A 22,799-nucleotide genomic window follows, 5' to 3' on the forward strand; every position below is an offset into this window, starting at 1 on the left:
CCAATCTATTTTTTGGAAATTGGTTTTAATTAAAAAGTTTGTGTTTATTAAACTCTGAAAATAAGTATTTTGCTTAATATTACCGGGTGATATTGTTTGCATTCTAGAGTTTTTAAAAACTATGCAACACTGCACTGCGAATGTCAAGCGAGAGACATAGACAGCGAGGAATTGTAAGAAGCAGTCACGCAGAGAAAATACCAAAAACGGCGAAGTAGCGCTGAAGTGATGAAAATGCACGAGACGTAGACGAGACAACGACGACAGCGCGACGACGTTCAAATCAATCGAAAGAGGAAATTATTATTTGACTAACGCTAATCATAAAGTGGTTAAAAATCGGAAAAAAACGTGAGTGCAGAAATTTCTAAAACAAGCATATTGGAAAGTGCAAAAAATTCGTTTCGGATTTTGTAGACGTGTAAAATTTCATTGCCGTCTTATTGCGGCAGGTGCGCTGAAAGTCGCGAGTTGCGCCGTCGTCGAAATCGAAACCAAAAACGTCGATACAAAGCATCGAAATATTTCGTGTGGAAAATAACCGCACAGAAATATAAATTAAATCAATTTTGGGCTTATGTGCTTAGGTGAGACTCCTCTCGTGTATAGTAGTTCTTTTTCTTCGATTACACATAAGTGTGATAATGTCCACTTATTAAAATATATGTATGTAAGGCTTATAATGTAAAGTAGTACGAAAATTGCAACAGTTTCGCCACAGGCAGCAACAGCGCCAACACGCAGCGCCCCACACCTTTTCACCCACCCTCATCTTTTTCTGTTCATTTTTCCACATTCATAGCCGTCGTTAATGACGTCGACGGCAGCGTTGCGTAGAGTTGTTGGCAGAATACGATGAAGTGACGTGCGCGTTCTTTTGTACTTTTTTTTTGCTTTACCTTTACTTTTCTTTTACATTCTTCTTTGAAAAGTGGTCAATATATGCCGCATACTTGCGGGGGTGGTTTTGGCGACAGCTGGGTGGCAATGTTGTCTGCAGCGCTGTTGCTGTGCTGAGTTGAACGTTGACGTTAGCTGAAATTGTAACGGCGTGGCAAACCTTTCGTAGTGTTGCATGCATTGTGTTGCTTCATTTTTTATTTGGGAAAACCGGAGGAATGTGCATGTGAAAGCCTAAAACTCGAAACATATGTTCTTTCTATTTTAGTGTGTGAAAGAGAATATAAAGATAAAAAGAATTGTATAAGTAGAAAAGAATGATTATATATTAAGTCAGATGAGTGATTGCTAAGTTTAGCATTCGAGTAAAAGTGAAGGGTGTGAAATGGTAAAAAGAAATACGAGCCAAGTTCCTTAGAAAATTAACACGCTACTAATTACTAGCAGTTAAATAAGCTGAGTAGGTGAAATATAAAATTTATTGTGAAGTGAACAGTCTTGTAGTAATGTGTGCATGAGACCTAAAATTATTCAGAATAATTGTGATACAATTGAATATTAACGGAAACCACGAATTTTATAATTATCCCGGTTTTTATGTGGTTAATTTTGAAATTTCTTGTTTCAGAATAATATCAAATTATAAAATATGTGTGCTAAGTGTAGTGCATATTGCTCTTTATTGAGAATGTAGTGGTGCTGGGCGCCTCTCCGCCTGGAAGTGCAATTAACATTTGAATTTTCAATTTAAGTGTAAATAATCTATTTTTTATACGTGTACGTGTGTGTGCAATTCCATATTGCACCGAAAAGCAAAAAAATTCCGAAGTCATCGGGTACCACAACGTTACAACGTCTCAAGGCCAAGGCTGCAGGTGGTAGCGTAAAACGCAGTCGAACAAGCAACGCAGCGGCTGGGACAACAGTAACATCTAGTAATAGGGGAAGTAGTGGGATTGGAGGAAGTGCCCGTGCAGCGGGTGGTCGTAAATTTACTGCAAACAGTATAACACAATTGCAACGAAGTGGCGGCGGTGCTGGTCAGTGGTCAGCAGGGACGGCGGCGACGACGGCTGGAGCGGGTGTTAGCACCGGAGTCAGTTCCTTTACAACGGCATCCGATACATCTTTGCTGGCTGAAAGAGAATCGGCGTTTTTGCAAGGTTTTCAATCACCAAACTATAACACCACAAAATCATATCAGCAACAACAAAACCAGTCCACTTACAACAATTCCCTCTATAACACCAATAATAACGCCAGTGCCAATTATTCAAATCACTCAAATTACGCAAATACATCATCGTCATCTCCACACACAACGACAACGCCTCATAACAAGCTTCCAACCGCAGGTGTTGGTTCAACGGCGATGATGATGACCAAACATAAAAGCTCGCTCGCAGAGCGCCTTAACATTGGAGACGAGGTGCGCGATTTAAAGCTTGGCTGCACATACAATCCAAAAAATACAACGACGGCCTTTCACACTATCAAATGTAAGTATAAGACCGTATTTCACTTTTTAGATATCGGCTTAGTTAAAAAAAACTATACCTTCCAATTGATAAATAAAATAACATTTATTCTCTACGTTTAACAGATGACTTCAAGCCAGCAAGTGTGGACAAAAGTAAAGTCGCTTTAGTGGACGTCGGCTCCAATAATCAAGTTACCGTTACCGTGCCAAATTTAGGTGAGTACCGAAAAACATATATATACATATATAGTACTAACCAATTTGATAAAAAGAATAAGTGAAGAATAATAAATATGTAAGCAATCAAATAGTATCAATCGAAAAACAAATAATAATTATTTACCTAAAAGAAAGATAAGTCAATGTTAGATGCATACCAACCCTTTTCACACTAAACTGAACCGTAGATTTGTTTGAAAATGCACTTCTTAATTGCTGACATTGCCCAAGTATTGGCATTTTTAAAAACAGGACAATATGTATGTACATATTTTATGGTTTTTTTACAACTATGTACTTAGGTATATATACTATATACAATTATAACAAATTCATTGTAATTGGGTATTATTTCAAAACAATGTGAAGGTATTTTCCCACTTTCAAAAAAACATATAAAGTAAATTTGAATTATTCAATAATTTTTATGATATCTTTCAATCTCGACTACACGTGCCGTCAATTTCTTTGCACCATAAAAATATATTGAATGACAATTGAAACTTATTTTGACTCCTGATAACATTAACTTTAATTATGTATGTATATAATAAGTTTGTATATATTTATAATACACTCATATTTTTGCTGATAGGGAGAGACATATTTTTTTAGAACTGCTGAGAAGAGAATATTTTCTTTAAGTGAAGGGTGCTTCTGTAAGTACTTTGACATGATAAAAGAGGCTTAAATGGTCCACAGTTTTCTAATTGTACATATAGTTATACCTCAGAATCAATTTTAACTTAGTCCGTTGAACTTAAAAAATCAATTTCCGGCGTGGTATCGTTGTCATTCACTAATATTCACATATTTTTTATATACATACATACATCAAGAAGTCTTTGGCATAAAGACTATAAAAACAGAACTACTATGTATAGCCATTTGAGTGTCTTATATTGAAGTTGTGCTTGAGATGATGTATTATCTGTACAAATATTAAGCATCGATCTATTAGAACGCAATGTAAATGCGATAAAATCGATTGTGCAATAATATTGATAATATTTTATACATATCTCATGTATTCGAGTGCACAATCTCACAATTTAGAATAATTTTCATGCTTTTCTACAATGTCAAAAAATTTTTGTTGCTAATTTTTTAATTTTTTAGCAATTATGAATAGAAAATAGTGGTAATATTTTAAATAATACAATTGAAAACAATTTGTCGAAAAATAACATCCATTTGTTTTCAATAATCGTTTGTTGGCCGCGCTCTGCTCAACTTTATTCAGGTGAATGCGTTCGCAAGCACTGTTTAACATACAGCTATACGTTCGTACGTGCCTGATATAAAGGCGAACAACTGGCTTTACTCTGTCCCCCTCTGCCCGGCAGCCGCTTCTGACACTTGGCTGATAATCAGCTGGCTTGTTACCCTGTAATGTCAGACTGATTGACATTGATCGTTTGCAACATATTATGTATTTTACAATTTTCTGTTGTCAATTTTAATATTATTGTTTTGATAGAGAAACATAAATTGAGTGGGAGTTTAAAATACAGTGGTGTTGGACAAAGTTGGATGAAGTTTGTGAAAATATTGTGTTATTTTGGTATGACTGTGATAAAAATGTGCCGAATTGGAATACTGAAGATTTAAAAAAGTGTGTAATTTAATACTCGTATTATCATTTAAACAAAGTTCCGTACATTATTTTTTTTCTTACTTAACCTTAAGGTTATTAATGTGAAACTTCCGTTTTATACATTTTTACTTACTTAAATATGTATGTGCATATTATTCAATATATTTCCGCTTTTAATTGCTTTCTGATATATAAACTATTATTGCATTCTAAATAGAATTTATGTACTTTGTATAGGCACTCCTCGCCTTCTGATACAAAACAATGAATAAAGTACATAGTTGTCTCATAATTAGACCCAGATTGAATGATCAAGTGAAAAGTGGCTGCATTTAATGCGAAAAAAATAAACTCATCAGAACTCGAAACAAGTTCATTAACAAAACATAATCACCAACTATGCTGGTTGGCAGAATGTAATGAATGCCAAGCTGGAAGCAATCAAAGAGAGGATGTGAATGTGGAGCGCTTGAAAGTGCACCACACTAAGCTTGTTCTACAACTAGTTCATCATATGTGCATACATACATACATATATATGTACATACGTACATACATACATATGTACATATGTGTATATGTAGTTTACTTGTTTCAGTCCACTGGCAAGCAGAATTGAATCGATGGATGGTCTAACTTGTTAGCTTACAAACATCTGCACATAACAGCCGACTGCTGTGATTTTAAGTAACATCTCCACCTGTGCGCACACGCTCATAAAGCCACACTTACATACATATGTATGCATGTTTCTAAAGTGAAACTTTTTATGAATCACTTCAAATTTTTTCATGTGTGTGGCCCAAGCATAAACTGAACCTATTGGCAGCTATAATCATTTTGTCTGCTTGTTTTTTGATATAACTTTTTAAATTTTCCATGTTTTTCTTTAAATAAAAAAAAATTGAGTATTATTTCTTGGCCTGCAGCAATCACTTCTAGCTACATCTTTTTTTTTTTTGTTGTTTTGTTGGCAACAATTACCGGCGTCCGGACGCTTAGCAGCTAACAGTTGTTGGCTGCCCATTACAGTCTTGCCTTCCGCACACACCAGCCAATTTGTCTTTTTGTTGCTTAGTAGCTTTCTCATTTCAACGTCATATTTTGTTTGGTATGCCAACTATTTGCGAGCAGTAACGGAAATAAGCTACCACATACATACATACATATGTACATATGTTACTAGTAGCTAGCGTTTGGCCAAGTTGCGCCTCTAGCTCGTACTAATAGCGCTGCAAATATGTTACTAACTATACCAGCTGTGTCTATAACCGCTGCTGTCTTAAATTTTAGTATAGTCAACTAACCGTAAAGTCTAACTTGCGCAACCATTGCCAAGTTTTATACAAAAAATATTAGTTGGTTTTGTTTTATTTCAGTCATTTGTTTATTTATTTAAATTGTTGTTTTGTTCACTTAACCTGCATAAAATTTATTTATTTTCTGCTTCACTGCTGGTCTGTCCAGCACCACATTCGCCACCTATTCTTCCGCCGCTACTCTACAATACACACACCCATACATATGTACATACATTCATATCCATGTGTCTGTGCTGCAACTTAACTATGCTTCATTAATGGCATTCACTGTGAATGCCTTACTATATGCATGGTTAGTTTACTATATCATTTAAATTTTTTTCTTCTGTTTTCTGTTTTTCGAGTTATTTTCTAATGCTCCAAATTCATCGTTGCCTTCAATTGAGGTTACCCACATTTATGCCGTTTTTATTTGGCTATAATATGTATTGTCAAAAGCAAATATTTATGTAAATGTGTTTTTATGTATCCACATGCCGCTATTAATAGTATTTTATTAAATTTCTTTTTGTGTTATCTTTTTGTGTCAGTTGGCATACTATTTAATAAAAACCTTAAATTACTAACCTGCTGAAAAATGTATAAAAATGGTTTCGATCTATTATTTTCAAAATATCTTAATGAACTGATCTTTATTAAATATATTTTTTTATTCCCTGAACAGGGCGTATTAAGTTAGTTACGTAGTTTGCAACTTGCGGAAAGAATCGTGGAAGACCCTGTAAAATGTATATATGTATGTATGATTAAATGATCAGCATGACGAGCTTAGTCACTTTAATCATGTCCGTCTGTCTGTCCATTTATACTAGTCCAACAGTTTTTGAAATGTAGATTTGAAATTTTGCACATGTCCTTTTTCACAAGTAACTGCGCATTTGTCGGAGCTACCGATACCGGAAAACGTTTATATTTTATGAGATATCTTCACGAAGTTGAACATTGTTTTTGTTTTGTAAGGCAACGGTACAATCTTCGGACATTTTTTTCAGATTCGATCACTATAGCATATAGCTGCCATACAAACTGAGCGATCAAGCTCAACTCCTTGTATGTATTTTTTTTTATTTGACAAGCAAACTTCACGAAATTGGTCTAAGATTATTATCCAAACGAATTGCTTAGATCGGACTCTATAGCATATAGCTGCCATGTAAACTAAGCGATTAACTCAGAATAAAGATTTATAATATCCCCTTTCATGCTAGTAGGAATGCACAGGCGAAGCGTTATAGCTTCGGTGCAGCCCAGAATTTTTTAAGAATTTAGTTTCATTTTATTTGTAGTATCTTAGTTTTGTAGCTACAATGGTTTTGAACCAATGTTATCCTTTGAGAGCAACCTAAATGGCTACGTCAATGTCAGCAAATCAGCTGATCTTTCCAACTTTACGTCAAACTGATTCGTGGCACCGCCAGTTTTATTTAAATCCACTCGTCTGCTCAATGCTCTTACTTCTACTTACAAATTTATATTCGAAAGCTTTTTTCCTGGTGTGAGTAAAATGAAATGCCCATTGTGGCTTATCATAAATAAACACTTGGCAACTTAAATACTTTAATATTATATATATGTGTATATTTTTTTGCCTTATCATTTGCGATAAGTATTTTGTGCTCAACTTTTATATAATTTCTTGTATGATGAAGAGTCCAATTAAATAATATTTTTTATTATTTTTTAGTATAAACAACATTTTTTTTTATTACTTTTTTTGTTTTAAATATTTATTGATATAAATAGATTTTTTGGCTGCCTCGCTTATCTCATAAAGTGAGCACGTGAGTTGTGTAATACTGATAGGCGATTTGCTAAGCTGCTTAAGCTAAGTTCCCAGAATAGTTTCGAAATGTGCGTCAGTGCCGTAAAACTAATTTATAATTATTTAAGATTAAATTTTAAAGTATTCTTTGTTTATATAGAATAAATCTTAATTTTTTTATTAAAAATTTGCTTTGAGAAACATTGTATAAGTAGACTTTTTGAACTTTACAAAATAGTTCCATTAATGTATTTATTAAAAACATAGTTATATTAATACTGACATATAGTAAATTACCAATACTATTTAATCAATTTGAGTGTCTGATATGAGCCATTTAATTGCTTATCAAAAAAAAAACAAAGTTTTCCCTTCAGTTCACATTAAACTATTAACTATTTTATTGCTTTGCCAATGAACTTGCTTCGTAAATGAACGCATAATAAGTATTTGAAGGGCACATCTAGTCAATTACTTGTATTTTTCACAATGTTTACCAATTCTATAAACTTATCATGCTCCTTCATTCAGCTTAGTCAAGTATTTATGATTGAATCTATTAAAACCGAATTGAAATTAGTTAATTGTTGTTATGTGCTTTCAGTGAAAAAAAAACAAACAACACATACACACGTACGATCTAGATTTCTAGTGAATTGTGTGCAATTTACCTTTACTATTTCATCTAATGATGTAATCAAATATTTATGAACACTGATTGCTAATTTAAGGTGAATTTTTGAACTTATTAGCAAAAATTAATAATCATTTTGATTTATTGTAAACATTTTTGTTTACGGAAGATAATCGACTTTTATGGTTAAACTTTCACATCAATTAAATTAGTTTTAGCTATCAGCTGAGTCTATTTGACTCACCGCTGTCAAATTGTCAGCGCTTTAACATACATAGCTGTGGTGGAAATATTAAAACAGTGCTGAAGAATTTTGCAAATTTGTGAAAAATTATGAGATATTTGTAAAGTCAGGAAAAAAGTTTTATAAAAGTCAAACTTTTTCTAACAAATATTTACCCACAAATCTGTAGGCTTGAGCAAAATACTTACATGATTTTTAATAGATTAGCATCACATGCCTTTCACTTTCAATCGTTTAAACATAATCAATAGAAAAGAAGAACAGGTCCACACTAATTAACGTTGAGTGAGTAAGCTCTTTACTACATAAGTATGTATGCATATGTACATATATAGATACATTTGTATGTAAGTATGTATATACAAGTAATCTTAAAAATTACGCGCTTGCTTTGAGAATCTGCTGAAGTTGGCACCCCACCGCACACTCGCAGACATCAATTGACGTCTGAAGTTGTTGTGGCTGTTCATCTGCAGTTTGTTATGTGTTGGCGTTAATTGATTTAACGCCTTTCACTTGTGCTGCTCAGCGCCACGAGCAATCTCTTTCATTTTCACATTAAATGACTTGTTGTATATGCGGTGTTTTCCATGAATTTCACAAATTTTTTTATGAAGATAAAAAATGTGTGTTATATAACATTTTATTTAAATAATTCGTGATACAATTAATATTACAAAAAAATTTCATCAAAAGTAAAAAATAGAAAACTGATAGAATCAAGAACTTTAAGGTTATAAGTAATAAAAAAGTTAAAGATAAAAAATAAATATAAAAGGTATGAAATATAAATAATAAAATATAAACAATTATTAAGGATTCAATTAAGTATTTAGAGGAAATCTATAATATTTATTAGTTTCCATTATGTAATGAAATTTAGGGAAAGTCATAATGTTTATTGGAATTTTTTTTATTTAAAGATTTAAGAGATAATTAACATTGGCTCTTGTAATTGCACCACCATCAATTTTTTTATATTTCCATCTATTTTCCAACACTAGCACCAATCAAATGAATACCGCATGCCAAATCAATATCGAAAGAAAAAAAGAGGAAAGGTGAATGTGCTCAAATCTAAAGTTACAGAGAGAGAAATATTGAAGTAAATCTCGGCACAAGTCGCATACAAGTCAGTTAGTTGATGAATAATAAAAATCCCAAGCGTAAAATTCCATTTCATTTTTATTATGAAAAGAGATTATGTAAATGTCTTGCAAACTGTCAGCAGCGTCATTGCAGCCGTCATCGGCAATTCGTATACGCTGCATAGTGCACGGCGGTAATTTGCTGGCACGCCAACTGTTTCAACAGTATCTGGTGATGGTAGTCGTGTAGCGGTAATGTGAGCAGTATAGTGGCGGTAATAAAAGGGGAAAGTGCAAAAGCATGCACAAGAAAATGTAGGAAAATGAGCGTTGAATCGTAGAAAAAGTTTCCTTTCATTATCAAAAGCAATATTTTTTCCACAACTTCCACCAGCACTTCCATGCACACGCACACTACTGCAAGCAGCGTCGGCCATTCATTCAACCATTCGCTAATTTTCTACAACTAGTACTATTCGCCAAACTGCGACGACGGAATATTATTGCGACTAAGCAACCGAGCAGCAAACAAATCTCTGTGTAACCACGAGCGACAACCAATGTCAAATAAACAAACCCACAAACAAACAAACATTGTGACAATTGCACCGCCAGTCGGTGGTAGTCTAACGTCACCAACATTACTTACTACCGCCACAGTTGTGTCTTCATGCGCACATTCACTATTTTACTTTACTCCTTCATCGCATTTTTATGATTAAAGTTTATTGCTACAAAGTGTTTAGTTGCTTTTGTGTTATTTGAAAGAAATTTTTTAATTTCTAAAATTCGCTTTCGTATTGTAAATGAGTTTTTACTAGTTTATTCATTAAATTTTGTTATATTCAATGCTTGATTTAATTCAAAAACAGCTGGTGGTAGTATCTTAAACAATTTCCTGTCATAAATATTAATAATAAAGAAATAATAAAGAAACATAAAATTAATCTTATTATTGCCTAAAACTAATTAAGAAAATGCAAAAAAATATCAAATTATGGTACCATAATAATTATATAAAAAAAAAAAAAATTAAAGAGAAATAATTACAAAATATATACGTATAATAAAATAATATGTAAACTGTAATTAATAAATGGTTGTTGTTGTAGTGTTGACGGTTAATAAAAATTCATGTCCACACCGGTTACTTAGATCCGACTGCTATTAATGTATCAAGTATGAATTTAATGAACAAATATATAATGAAAAAATAGTTATTGTTTTCTTGATTAGTAACAACTACTTTTTCTCCTACTGAATATTGAAAACCTATAAACAATTTTATTTATTTTTTTTGTAACAAAAAAATTTATTTAATTTTTAAATATATAAAATAAATAAATAATTTTTAGGAAAAAAATTTATAACCATCTAATTTTCTTGTAAAAATATATATTCTTGGTAGTTAGTTCTTAGTTTTAATAAAAAATTTAATTTTTAAGCTTGGAAAAAAATGTAAAAAAAAATCATTAATTAAAATTATACTCAAATTTAAAACTTTCCAATTTCCTTGCAAAAATATATGCATTTTAAGTATTAAAAATTTAAAATTTTTTAAACTAACACTAACAAATTAAGTAAATGAAAGCAAATTGAGATCACATAAAATGAAAATATTACATAAAGTTTCCACCTTCCGCCAAATGACTAGCTTTTCAATAGCACTTCATTGTCAACGTCTGCCAGCGACTTGCACTTTTAATTTTCTTCACACTCCCACTGCTTCACTCTGTACATTGCTACATACAAGTATATTTAATGCACCCACACAACAACGCCAGTAATGATACTCCTTTTCATTATGCGCTTCTGTGCAATGCTTCGTTGATTTCCAACATAAAATACCAGACAATTATATGGCATTTTCTTAGTTGGCACTTCTATTTGGTGTTTCACTTTTCCGTAGAAATTTAATTACAGCAAAAGTGAAAAAAACATTCGCTATACACACTCATATATAAAAGTAAAAAATTATGTCATAATGAAGGCTGCTAGCATCATGGTTAGTTACCAATTATGGTTATTATTTTTATTTTAATTTTGTTTTAATACACATGTGCTACACACACAATTATGGCACCTCAACATAGTATTGTCACCATGATTTTCAAGACTGCGGTATAATGCCAGCTAAAACCAATTTTATCAACCCATCAGAGCTGTCGAGTACAATCTCTGCTTTGGTATAGCATATACACTACACTTTATTTACTTTCATCCGACATTTGCTTTATTTATTTCTATTTTATTTTTTTGTTTTCATCCAATACACGTTGTACGCCATTGTTGTTTTGTATTTATTACCCCTCTTTCTTCTCTTTTAGTAATCAAAATTAATTTGATTTAATTTATGAATTTTTAAGGTCTTTGCTAACATCAAGGTTTTCACATACATATGTACATACAACGTTTATATTATATTTTGAACTGTTGGTTATTGTTGTTGTTTAATTACAACCTGTGTTCCTTCAACTTTGACTAATTATATATTTTAAATTGTTATGTGGCAGGCATATGCCGAAATATGTAAGTTTTGTCAATTGCCAAAAAAAGAGACTTTCACGCATCGCTTGTCAGCAATTCGAGGTTAATGATAGACGATTTGATATTGGACCAGACATATTCGGCGTTTAGTTAATTATGCCAAGTCGTATTTGGTACTGCTCAAATAAAATGCCAAATGCCTGTTGGAAGAGTGGAATTGTTGAAATTAGATTTTTTCTTTTTTAACTTCTAGCATTAAGCTTTGCTTATTGTATGATCAATTATATGAGTGACTTATGCACTTTTTTACTTTCATTTTATTGTGAACATTTTATATATATTTCTTTTATAATTTTTGTTGAAATCCTTAGCCATACTGATCTCCTACGCTTAGGACTTGTATTAACATCTTGATTTCACTAGTTTACATGCGTCCGCTGAAAGTGTGTTTAGTCCAGCTGCACTGTTTCATATTTCATTATTGCTACAAATATTTTCTTAAACATTTTATAATAAAATATGGGCAACACTATGAAATGCGCGGTTCAATATTGATTCAATCATAAAATCTATAAGTATTATTATAACACAACTGCGATCTTTTTTTGTTTTCTTTTTAATTAAATGCTTACTTTTTGAATTCGCAACGAACAGTAGAGTTTATGGTATTTACATTTTTTTTTCAATCAACCGCTGTATTGCCAACAATTTCAACTTCAAATTTCACAAATAACTTAAATATGCGCGTTTGAGTGGTGATAATTACATAAAAGAACTTAATGTTCGTGCGCTTTATAACAAAATTTGCAACTGAAAAATAATATGCAATAATTACATTTAAAAAAGAATAATTAAAATGAGCAAAAAATAACTATTAAAATGCAACCAGGGTTAAAGGTTGCACAGCTGTATTTTTCCATAATTCTATTGTAAATCGCCAAAATAATAATACTAAATATTAAGCATAAAAATAATTTAAAACAGGACTCAGGCTCAGGATTGCCAAATTAACCCGTTAACACATTTACCATTGTCTTAATTAAATTTGCGTATACGTCCTGGTGCACTCTAGTTGGAGACTGTCAGCCAATTATATGTATATGTGGATTTTGTTTTTGTTTTTCTTCTAACTATTCATCATACGCACATACCACTTTTAACTGCATCCCAACATATGCGTCCATACGCTGACACTCATTTGTGCTCATCAGCTCAGCGCACATTTGATTTATACTTTCCGGCATTTACTCTCTGTTGGTATGCGAAACTTATTCAAATCATCGCTGTTGGCGTCCAGTGTCTGCCGATTTCATTAAGCATTCTGTCGCTTTTGGCATTTACTCCCCTTTGCTCTCTGAATATTTTTGATTATTTTCCATATCTACGCGAATTCTCTCCGCAAATTGACCTCTCTTCAGCGTTGGTTTTTTTATACCTCTTTGTATTTGTTGTGATTTATACGCACGTGTTGATTGTGTCTTTCTTATTTTGCTCTTGGCTGTGTATTTTTGGCTATGTTTTGTTGCTCTGTTGCTGACCTTAATTTTGAAATATTATTTAGCCACTCATTTCGTGCATTTCGCACTTGTTTAAATACGAATTCCGTAAATACTGTTGAACATATGCATGTATGCATATGTGTACTATAGATGTATGCAGGAAGGTGTGTATAGCTGTCAATGAAGTATGGTCTATAAATTTGTTTTTATCATATCTTTTGCACACGTACATATGTATGTATATATGCGTTTGTATAAACAGAAATTTTTTTGCGGAAATACGTACCTTTCGCTAGAAAAACTAACCAGAAACATATAATAAATATGGGTATAATATGTGCCCTTGAATTTGATGCAATATTTCAATATATTTGTATTTAACTATATATGTATATAAATATATAAAATATAATTTTTAATTTATATTTTTTTCTTATAATTTCAAAATATTTTTTTTTATACATACATACATATGTATATTACAGTTTATTATTATACACATATATATTATTCAATTTAATATTTCAACTTTTATAATTTCACACGCTTTTCATACGATTTCTTACTCAACTCTTGTTGTGTGTAATCTCCGCACATTCATATTCACATAATGCCAAAAACCGACGTATTCATCAGATAGTTGATGATCAACTACAGCATCTTTTCACTTATTCCATTTCGTTATCTTTGTTGTTACGTTATTTGAGGAATATGAATGAAGCGTCGCATCACATGCATTATTGGTTTCATACTTTTACTTCACCTAAACGTGACTTCATACATACATATACTTATGTACATAACGGGTGATTTTTTTGAGGTTAGGATTTTCATGCATTAGTATTTGACAGATCACGTGGGATTTCAGACATGGTGTCAAAGAGAAAGATGCTCAGTATGCTTTGACATTTCATCATGAATAGACTTACTAACGAGCAACGCTTGCAAATCATTGAATTTTATTACCAAAATCAGTGTTCGGTTCGAAATGTTCGAAATCGACAAATTTTGTTCAGCGATGAGGCTCATTTCTGGTTGAATGGCTACGTAAATAAGCAAAATTGCCGCATTTGGGGTGAAGAGCAACCAGAAGCCGTTCAAGAACTGCCCATGCATCCCGAAAAATGCACTGTTTGGTGTGGTTTGTACGCTGGTGGAATCATTGGACCGTATTTTTTCAAAGATGCTGTTGGACGCAACGTTACGGTGAATGGCGATCGCTATCGTTCGATGCTAACAAACTTTTTGTTGCCAAAAATGGAAGAACTGAACTTGGTTGACATGTGGTTTCAACAAGATGGCGCTACATGCCACACAGCTCGCGATTCTATGGCCATTTTGAGGGAAAACTTCGGACAACAATTCATCTCAAGAAATGGACCCGTAAGTTGGCCACCAAGATCATGCGATTTAACGCCTTTAGACTATTTTTTGTGGGGCTACGTCAAGTCTAAAGTCTACAGAAATAAGCCAGCAACTATTCCAGCTTTGGAAGACAACATTTCCGAAGAAATTCGGGCTATTCCGGCCGAAATGCTCGAAAAAGTTTCCCAAAATTGGACTTTCCGAATGGACCACCTAAGACGCAGCCGCGGTCAACATTTAAATGAAATTATCTCCAAAAAGTAAATGTCATGAACCAATCTAACGTTTCAAATAAAGAACCGATGAGATTTTGCAAATTTTATGCGTTTTTTTTTTAAAAAAAAGTTATCAAGCTCTTAAAAAATCACCCTTTATAAGCAGACATACCCGTTTGCATATGCGCCGGCGTCTCTGTCGGCAATGACGTCTGCGCCGCATAAGTCAATGTTTGCAGCGCTCAACATCGATGTCAATGACTTTGTTTTGCTAAATGTCACAACGGCTTTGTTGTTTCGTGTTGTGGGATGAGCTTCAATTCAAGTATTGCTTATGCAGGGATTTGCCGAACATTTTCCCTGCTGTTTACCGCTTTTCGTGCTGATTCAGCGCTTCAATTTAGTGTTTAATTTATTTCGGGTTTCTTTTTCATGGTAGTAAAAAAAACATGTGCATATGTATGTATATTATAGCGTCCCGAACCGATTTCAGTATTTGCATTTTACTTTTAGCGGCGACGCCTCTAAATTCAAAGAAAAATGTAAAAATGCCACACACAAAAATATTGTTTTGCCTAAACAAATGGTCGGCCGTAAATTTTTTTCCATCGCTGGTGTTTGTGATAAATTGCTCACTAAAATGTTTATTGGAAGTTCGCTTTCAAATCAAAGTTCATTAATGGAAAAAATCGAATTAAGTGCGAAGGGTAATAAAGTGAAAAAGGAAATAGGCCGGTTTACACATAAGTGATTGGATACCGGTTTGATTTAATGAATTTACATTAATTTTGATTTTTTTGAAATACACGTCTAGCTTTATTGATTGTTTTCTAAATAAATTTTGCAACTCCAATACTAGGTATTTAATTAATAATATGAGATAAAAAGTTTACTGGTGAAGCAACAAAAATAATCGAAAAGTATTAAAAGTCAACGAACTTAAAGCACACGTATTATTTCTTTTTTTGAATTTGTGGAAGAATGTAGTCAATCTGCCTTTTTTAAATTAGTATACGAGTACTCTAGCAATCCCTTACTATATTTGAATTATAAAGTTTGCTTGTCTCTCCGTGAAATCTTGTTAAAACCACATCTCTCTATCGGTTTAATACTGTGTTATACATACAGAATCTGTGCACTGTTAGCTATATTTAAATATGGACGTGCTCCGAAAGTTATTGCGTTATCGATATATGGCATATGTATTTCGATAAATTTAATATATAAAGAACTGTTACTGAATCCTCTCAAAAATAAGAAAAATATTTAATTGTCACCATCTTCTACAACAACAACTTAAACGTTTCAAAAATTATTTAAATATGATAAATATTGAAATGTAAAGTAAAATGTAAATGAATAAATTAAAAGGAGCTACCCCTATATGGATAGGAGCGTGGAAAAAATATGTTTAAAATGCATCATTAGAGTCAGAAGCTGCAATTTAGTATTACATTTCCATTGAACTAATAAATGCGAGCCAATATCAGGCAATAGTGAACCAGACGGCACCTGAGCAAGACCATTTGCTTGCTTTGATCATTTTACGTATTGTTCTTTAAAAAACACTGTCTCAAAACATCAAAAATTAATAAGAATTAAAAAAATCGGGAACTATAAACGGTGAATTAAGGAATAGTTCAAAATAATTAAAATTTAACTATAGGTAATAATAGGTCTTTAAAAAATGTATGAAAGAAATGAGATTCGTATCGAAAGTAAAACTAATTTGGCGAGATATAATTTTATTAAAAATTTTATCACTTTTTGAAAGTAATAAGGAAACCGCAATGTGTTTCTTATCGCATTTTGTTTAAAATTATCACAAGAAAATTCATTTTTTTTTTATCAAAAACTCGTTTACCTTTTTGTCTTCATTTACTCGTAATTCTCGTGGAACAGGCTATACATTTACCCTTATATTCAGTTAAAATTCTCAAAATAGTGTTATTGGTCGATTTCAACCACTAATGTTGGCTATTTTTGTACTAAAATACGCATCGAAAACAGTACTTTTTCAGCAATTCACCTTTATTATTAACTTATAGACGACCTAGCTTTTGGTCCTCTTTTATATCCTCACAATCATTTTTATTTCGTGTAAACCACATATAAATATGAGTACTTGAGTGTTATCAACAAAAAACTTTTTCATCGATATACATATGTATGTACATACATATGTTATTTGAGAGATTTGTTTAAGTTCAACATAAAATTTTATTTTTGTGCTTTGTAAAAATTGAACATTGCGCAGTTTTTCTATTATTGAAACCTAAATGAAGATGGATGTATCTTTTTAATGTTGCATATAATTAATATAATTTCGGTTACTTTTGCAAAATGTCTTGCATGTACGATTTTGTCATCTTTTTAAGCTAGTTTTTGCCTAAATATTCTTTACGTTCGTTTAACATGACTATATGCATATGTATGTATATAAATACAAACGTGTATGCCCAAAGAAAAAGGAAAAAAAATGTCTCGTGATAACAATGAGTTATCAACAAGTAGGCAGGTAGTCAGTTTAGCAGCCAATCAGTTCATTCAGCCGTTCGTTGGGTAACAGCAATTGGTGTGACTTTAATTTCAATGCAGGTGGTTTCTGTTCGGTGACATATTAATCGCACTTTATCGCTGCACAGTCACACGTTTTTTTATTTTTGTTTTAAACAATTTTCGAAAGCGCCAACACAACGCTATCAAGCAAAAAAAATAAAAAGAGAAGAAAATACAGCAAAAAAAAAATAAATAGCCACAATTGATACAAAATGTCATGAATTTATAGAAGCAACTCACGTAATGGAAAGACAGCGCGCAGATAAAATAACAGCAACAATAAACACAATCATTGAAATGTAGAGCGTAAAGTGCTGCCGGTCGCTGCTGCTCTGCGCTGTGCTTACTGTCATTGTTTCGGTAATATCACATTTACCAGCCAAGTGGCAGTCGTTCAGTCAGCCGATTGCATTGCATATTGCTGCTAATTTGTTGCTACTTTTATACGAGTGTACCTATAGCTATTTTACTTTTTTATTGGTTGTTTATCAGGTCTCCTTGTTATTATTTTCCTACCCCTGCTCTCATTTGCAGCTATCAACAGCTGCTGTCGCATGTCAATTGCAGTGATGTGTCAATTGCCAACCAACCATTGGCAGCAAGTCACTCACACAAACACACACGTGATGCACTTATTTGTACTCACCTCACAAGAGCCGTCACCCACACTCGCCGTTGTGACATGGTGAATAAATATAATTTATTTATTTACTTTTTTTCGGTTTTGTAAGCAATCGCCACGCTCAAGTCAAAAGCTATTCAATGCAATGATATTTGTGTGCTGACATGTGGCTGACATAAAGCTGCATGCAGCACGCACTCAGCGCTTCGTGTATGCATGCATATACATATGTATGTACTATATATGTGAGTGTATGTGCGCGCTGCCGGCGTGCGTGGCAGCCGGTGGAAAGTGCAGGCGAAATGTGTGAAATTAGTTTAAAATAGGAAATTAATAATGCAAATAGAATGCCATTATGCGGGTTAAAGGCTGCCCGGCTGTTTACGAGTTATTTTATATGCTTTAGGTTCGCACATTTTTCCAATGAAAGCATTTAATTATATTCTTACAACGCAACAACATGCTTAGGTACAGAGAAATATAATAATATTTTTTTAAGCTGTGTTCATACTAGCTAATATATTAATTGAAACCAAATTCATCTGGAAATTCACTAAAATAATTTATTTTTATATCAATACATATGTTTATTTGCGGAATTCATTAGATTAAACCAGAGTTCGTAAAACCATCAAAATACGCTCTTGCTCTGATGAGTAATATTCCGGAAGAGGACATCATTTCAAATACTCAGGAGCGCAAGCTTAACTAACATTCTCATCACAAAAAAACTCCTCACGTATTTGGCTCACTCATATATTAGCATGAGCGAGCATTTTTAAAAGATAACTATTTGCCTAATGCATCATCTTTATTTTTATCGCTCTGAGTGTTCAAGTGATGCGAAAAATAAAACTCATCTTTTAAATTATTTACATACACACAATACAACTTAAATTAACGGTTAATCATGCATGTACCCAAAACTGTTAATATTTACACCAACAACAATTAAACTTTAACATAAATTTATAAATATACATACTCTAAGAGAATAAGAAATTGCTCAAGAGCACTCTCTGCTGCATCACTGAGTTTATCAGCGATACAAAATACTGAGTGCTGAAACCTGAGATGAGAAAAAGAAACTTAGCGCTCTTGTGAGGAGTATTATTTTGAGGAGCACGTACGTTTGCGGTAAATATTAGAGCGAAAAGATAAGATAAGTATTAAAGAGAAATATTCTAGAGCACTCTTTCCTTTGAACTCACAATTGAGGAAATCAAAATTTATTGCTCCTCAATTTTGTTGTACTGAGGAGGAAGATAGAAATTTTACTTCTCAGTGATGAGCATTTGCGAACTCTGGATTAAACGCTACTGTGAGAATTATTTTTGATGATTCTTTTTTATTTTTGAATTATGCACATAGTGTATTATTACACGAGGCGACAAAAGTTGCTAATTCTCGGGCGATTCTCTTTTGCTGTCGCCCATTACCTTCACACGAGCAACTTGTGTTGCGCAACTCTGTTCGAGTTTTTTTCTCATTCTCTTTCACTTTACTTTAACCCATTGTCTACTCTTTTCTTTAACCCATTGTCGTTTCTTTTTCCTTATGGGTATTTGGGCCACTCTATCACATATATTAATCAGTTCTGACAATTAAGAAATACATTTTATTTATAATTCAAAATTAAAACAAAGATTATATGACAGACTTTCACATAAGTATGTACATATGTCACCCTTTTCGCTATCGTCTGAATCAATTTGTATGGCTTTCTCCATACATTTCAAAATATCTTTAATTAATTCGATACTCGTCATACTCCATTTTCTAAAATATTTATATTATATTATGTATATCTGTATACATATTTGCAAATTACTTGCCAAAAGATGAAATTAAATTTTTTAAATATATTCCAAATATTAATTTAAAAAAAAATATACGCAAATGCAACTATGTACTACGAAAGAAAGAACACGAATGCCGAAAAACGTCGCAGCGAACTGCTACGAATGAGAACACAAAGCGAGTTGCTGAACACTGGAAACTCGGCGCGATTCTCCTCTCCTCGTCGCCCCCTCGCCTATAAACCAAGAGTTGCCGAGACAAAAGTTGCTGCGTGTAATAAGCGAGATATCGGATATTATGTAAAGAAGTTAGGTTAGCTAACCCCCGTACACGATAAGTTGAGTTCGTGACTGTCGATAGTGTGTCGCGGTTTCAAGTTCCGACCACAGCAAATTTTCTTCTCCAACCATGTCTGTATTTTCCCTTGCTATTACTCACAAGCGACATATATTTTTTAGAAAATAAATAATTTCTGACTAATAACAATAAGAAAGAGACAGATTTTGTTTTAAAGGGGTTTGAGAGAAAATTAATGCGAAGCTTTTAATTAAAAATTAAGAAAATAATACTTTATAAACATACATATATAGTATATATTTTTTTTTTAGTTTTACGTACTGCGTAGTGTAAGAAGGTTAGGCAGAAGCAGGAGTTCAAAAAAAAATTTAATGTTTGTATCTTTTTGTATACATTTTTTGCTCCCTAAGAATAATCAAAAATTAAAAAAAACGAAATTACAAACAAAAATTTAGATACAAAATTGTATTCTGAATTTAAATTTTTAAAATTTTAATTCTGATTTTGCTGAAATTTTTATTATAGTATATTTTACCATTTTTCAAATATTCAATCAAAAATATTTTTTTTTTTTTACAAATATTATCGATTTGCTCTAATTTTTATGAAATATTATAATTTTTCAAATCTACATATGTATAATCAAAAAAAAATTATTTTTTACAAATATTTAATTTTTTCTTTAATTAAAACTCCCAAAATGTTCCCTTTGCAAAAAGCCTGATAATTTGCCTAAAATATCCAACTAACAATCTTTTTTGAATAAGATTCACGCCTTATTCAACGACCTTCATTCCAGCGTTTTCACGCCTTAAGATAATTATTAAAACGAGAAACAACCGCAACAATAACAACAACTATTAGTAACAACTAAATAGTTTGCAGATAATTTAATTAGAATGTACATTCAGAATTTGTGTCAACACAGATTGTTGGCGTCCATGCTGTGGCCCAGACTGTGTCGACACACTTAGCACACATCTACACGAAATCAACGAAAAAGCGACAGCAACGGCGAAAGCAAAAGAGTGATAGCGCAGAGAGTAAGTGGTTAGGTGGGGTACAATTACTAGGGTGTGTGTGCTCTGCTGACGCATTTCACAGCTGTTTTATAATACTTCTACAGATTGTACAAATGCACGTACCTATTTATATATATTTTATTAAATAACGGCAAGTATGAGCAAAACGCAACAAATAAAGCTCTCAAATATATATATGTACATGCATATCAACAAATCAATTTCCTGGCAGTGGTATAAATAAAATCACACACACATTCGCAAATAGGCGACAACACGCTCATAAACAGTTGAATGTGCCTGCGCAAGCATAGAAGAAACTATTTAAAACGCTTTGCAAAACAACGCAACTTTGCGAAACACATGCATATTAACATATAAAACTAAATAAAAAAAATAAAAAAGTAAATAAATAAATAAAAAAAATCTACATTCAATAACAAAGCACATGGCAACTTTGAAATGAAATTTGTGCCGACTCTTATTGAACTCACGTTTTCGTGTGGAGTGTGTGTGTGTATGTGCAGCGAGGTTCTGTTTCCAAAGGCAAATTCAGGTGAGGTGTGTTAAGGTGGTGAATAGGTTTCGGAAAGGTTCCTATGGTAAACTGCAAAAACAATAAATAAGCAAATAAATTGTTAGAGAGTATCGACCAAGCATGTATCACATAAGTTTGTATGTATGTATGCGTGTGCGTTCAAAAAACTACAATAAAGTATTGAACATATGCTGCTGTTTCTGTTGACGTCGTCACCTCCCTTTCGACAGTCGCCCACCACATCTGTACTTACCAGTGGTAAGCCGCTTACTGCACACGTGTTGCATTGACGTACGTCGATGTGTCAACAAAACTGAAAACAATTAGACGCCAATGGCAATGTGCGAAAATGCACGATTTATTGCAACTTTTAAGGTAATTACACGTGTTTTACGAGCATCTGGTGAGGGAAATAACTATGTGCTTGTACATGCCCTCTTACATATACATATGTGTATGTATGTATGTATATATAGAATGTTTCAAAACTATTACTATATCACTCTACGTATTTTAATGCAAAACAAGTTTGATTGAAAAAATCATCTCTCCGTAATTACTGCAAACAAATCCTGAGTGGTTCATACAAAGTTGATTCCATTAAATTTGCGTAATTTAAAAAAAAACAGTCGGGGAAAGGGGATTGGAATAATTGTAGGATTGCGACATAGGCCAGATATTGCAAATTCCAGTTGCACAGAAAGTTACTTATAGTTTAGCTGAAACAGACTTATATCAAACTTGGATCAAATTGGAGAAATATAAGATCTACAACTGATATATGTACATACATACATACATACAAATATGTCGCACTTTATGTCAGAAAACGTATTTTTACTTTATTATGATGATTCATCGTATTTTGATGAATTAACAAAACGGAAGGAAATTTATGTTGAGTTTGCTCTAGCTGATCGAATGTGTGTGATTTGTACGATTTAAAAGTGGCGTTTTTTTGGGTTGGAAGACGAAGAACGTTCTAGGCGCCCAATCTAATTTGAATATGGGGAACTGGAAACATAACTCGATGAAGATTGCTACCAAAAGATGGGCTCTCAAGCGTACCTTGCCTCTTCTGATTACCAATTATCCGGTCGATGCACATTGTCCTCTTTGAAATATGGTTCATATTAGAACGGGCTTGAA

General features: G+C 32.7%; 1 protein-coding gene and 1 long non-coding RNA gene across 3 annotated transcripts in view; both read left to right on the plus strand.

The window, feature by feature from the left end:
* The first annotated feature begins 207 nt into the window (after positions 1 to 207).
* LOC105224527 (ell-associated factor Eaf) overlaps positions 208 to 22,799 on the plus strand; it is a 42,199-nt gene continuing 19,607 nt past the window's right edge. Inside the window, exons 1-3 of one of the 2 annotated variants that reach the window (XM_011202634.4) lie at positions 208 to 587; positions 1,529 to 2,399; positions 2,504 to 2,596. In XM_011202634.4, the coding sequence (XP_011200936.2) occupies positions 2,273 to 2,399; positions 2,504 to 2,596 (220 nt within the window). In that variant the 5' untranslated portion in view covers positions 208 to 587; positions 1,529 to 2,272. The remainder of the gene's footprint in view (positions 588 to 1,528; positions 2,400 to 2,503; positions 2,597 to 22,799) is intronic. The other variant, XM_029549523.2, reaches the window with a different exon arrangement.
* On the plus strand, positions 13,714 to 17,504 carry LOC125777050 (uncharacterized). Its single transcript, XR_007422070.1, has 2 exons — positions 13,714 to 14,038; positions 14,976 to 17,504. It is a non-coding gene; the product is annotated as an uncharacterized LOC125777050 (long non-coding RNA).

This window comes from Bactrocera dorsalis, chromosome 3 (assembly GCF_023373825.1).
Source record: "Bactrocera dorsalis isolate Fly_Bdor chromosome 3, ASM2337382v1, whole genome shotgun sequence".
Classification (NCBI taxonomy): domain Eukaryota; kingdom Metazoa; phylum Arthropoda; class Insecta; order Diptera; family Tephritidae; genus Bactrocera; species Bactrocera dorsalis.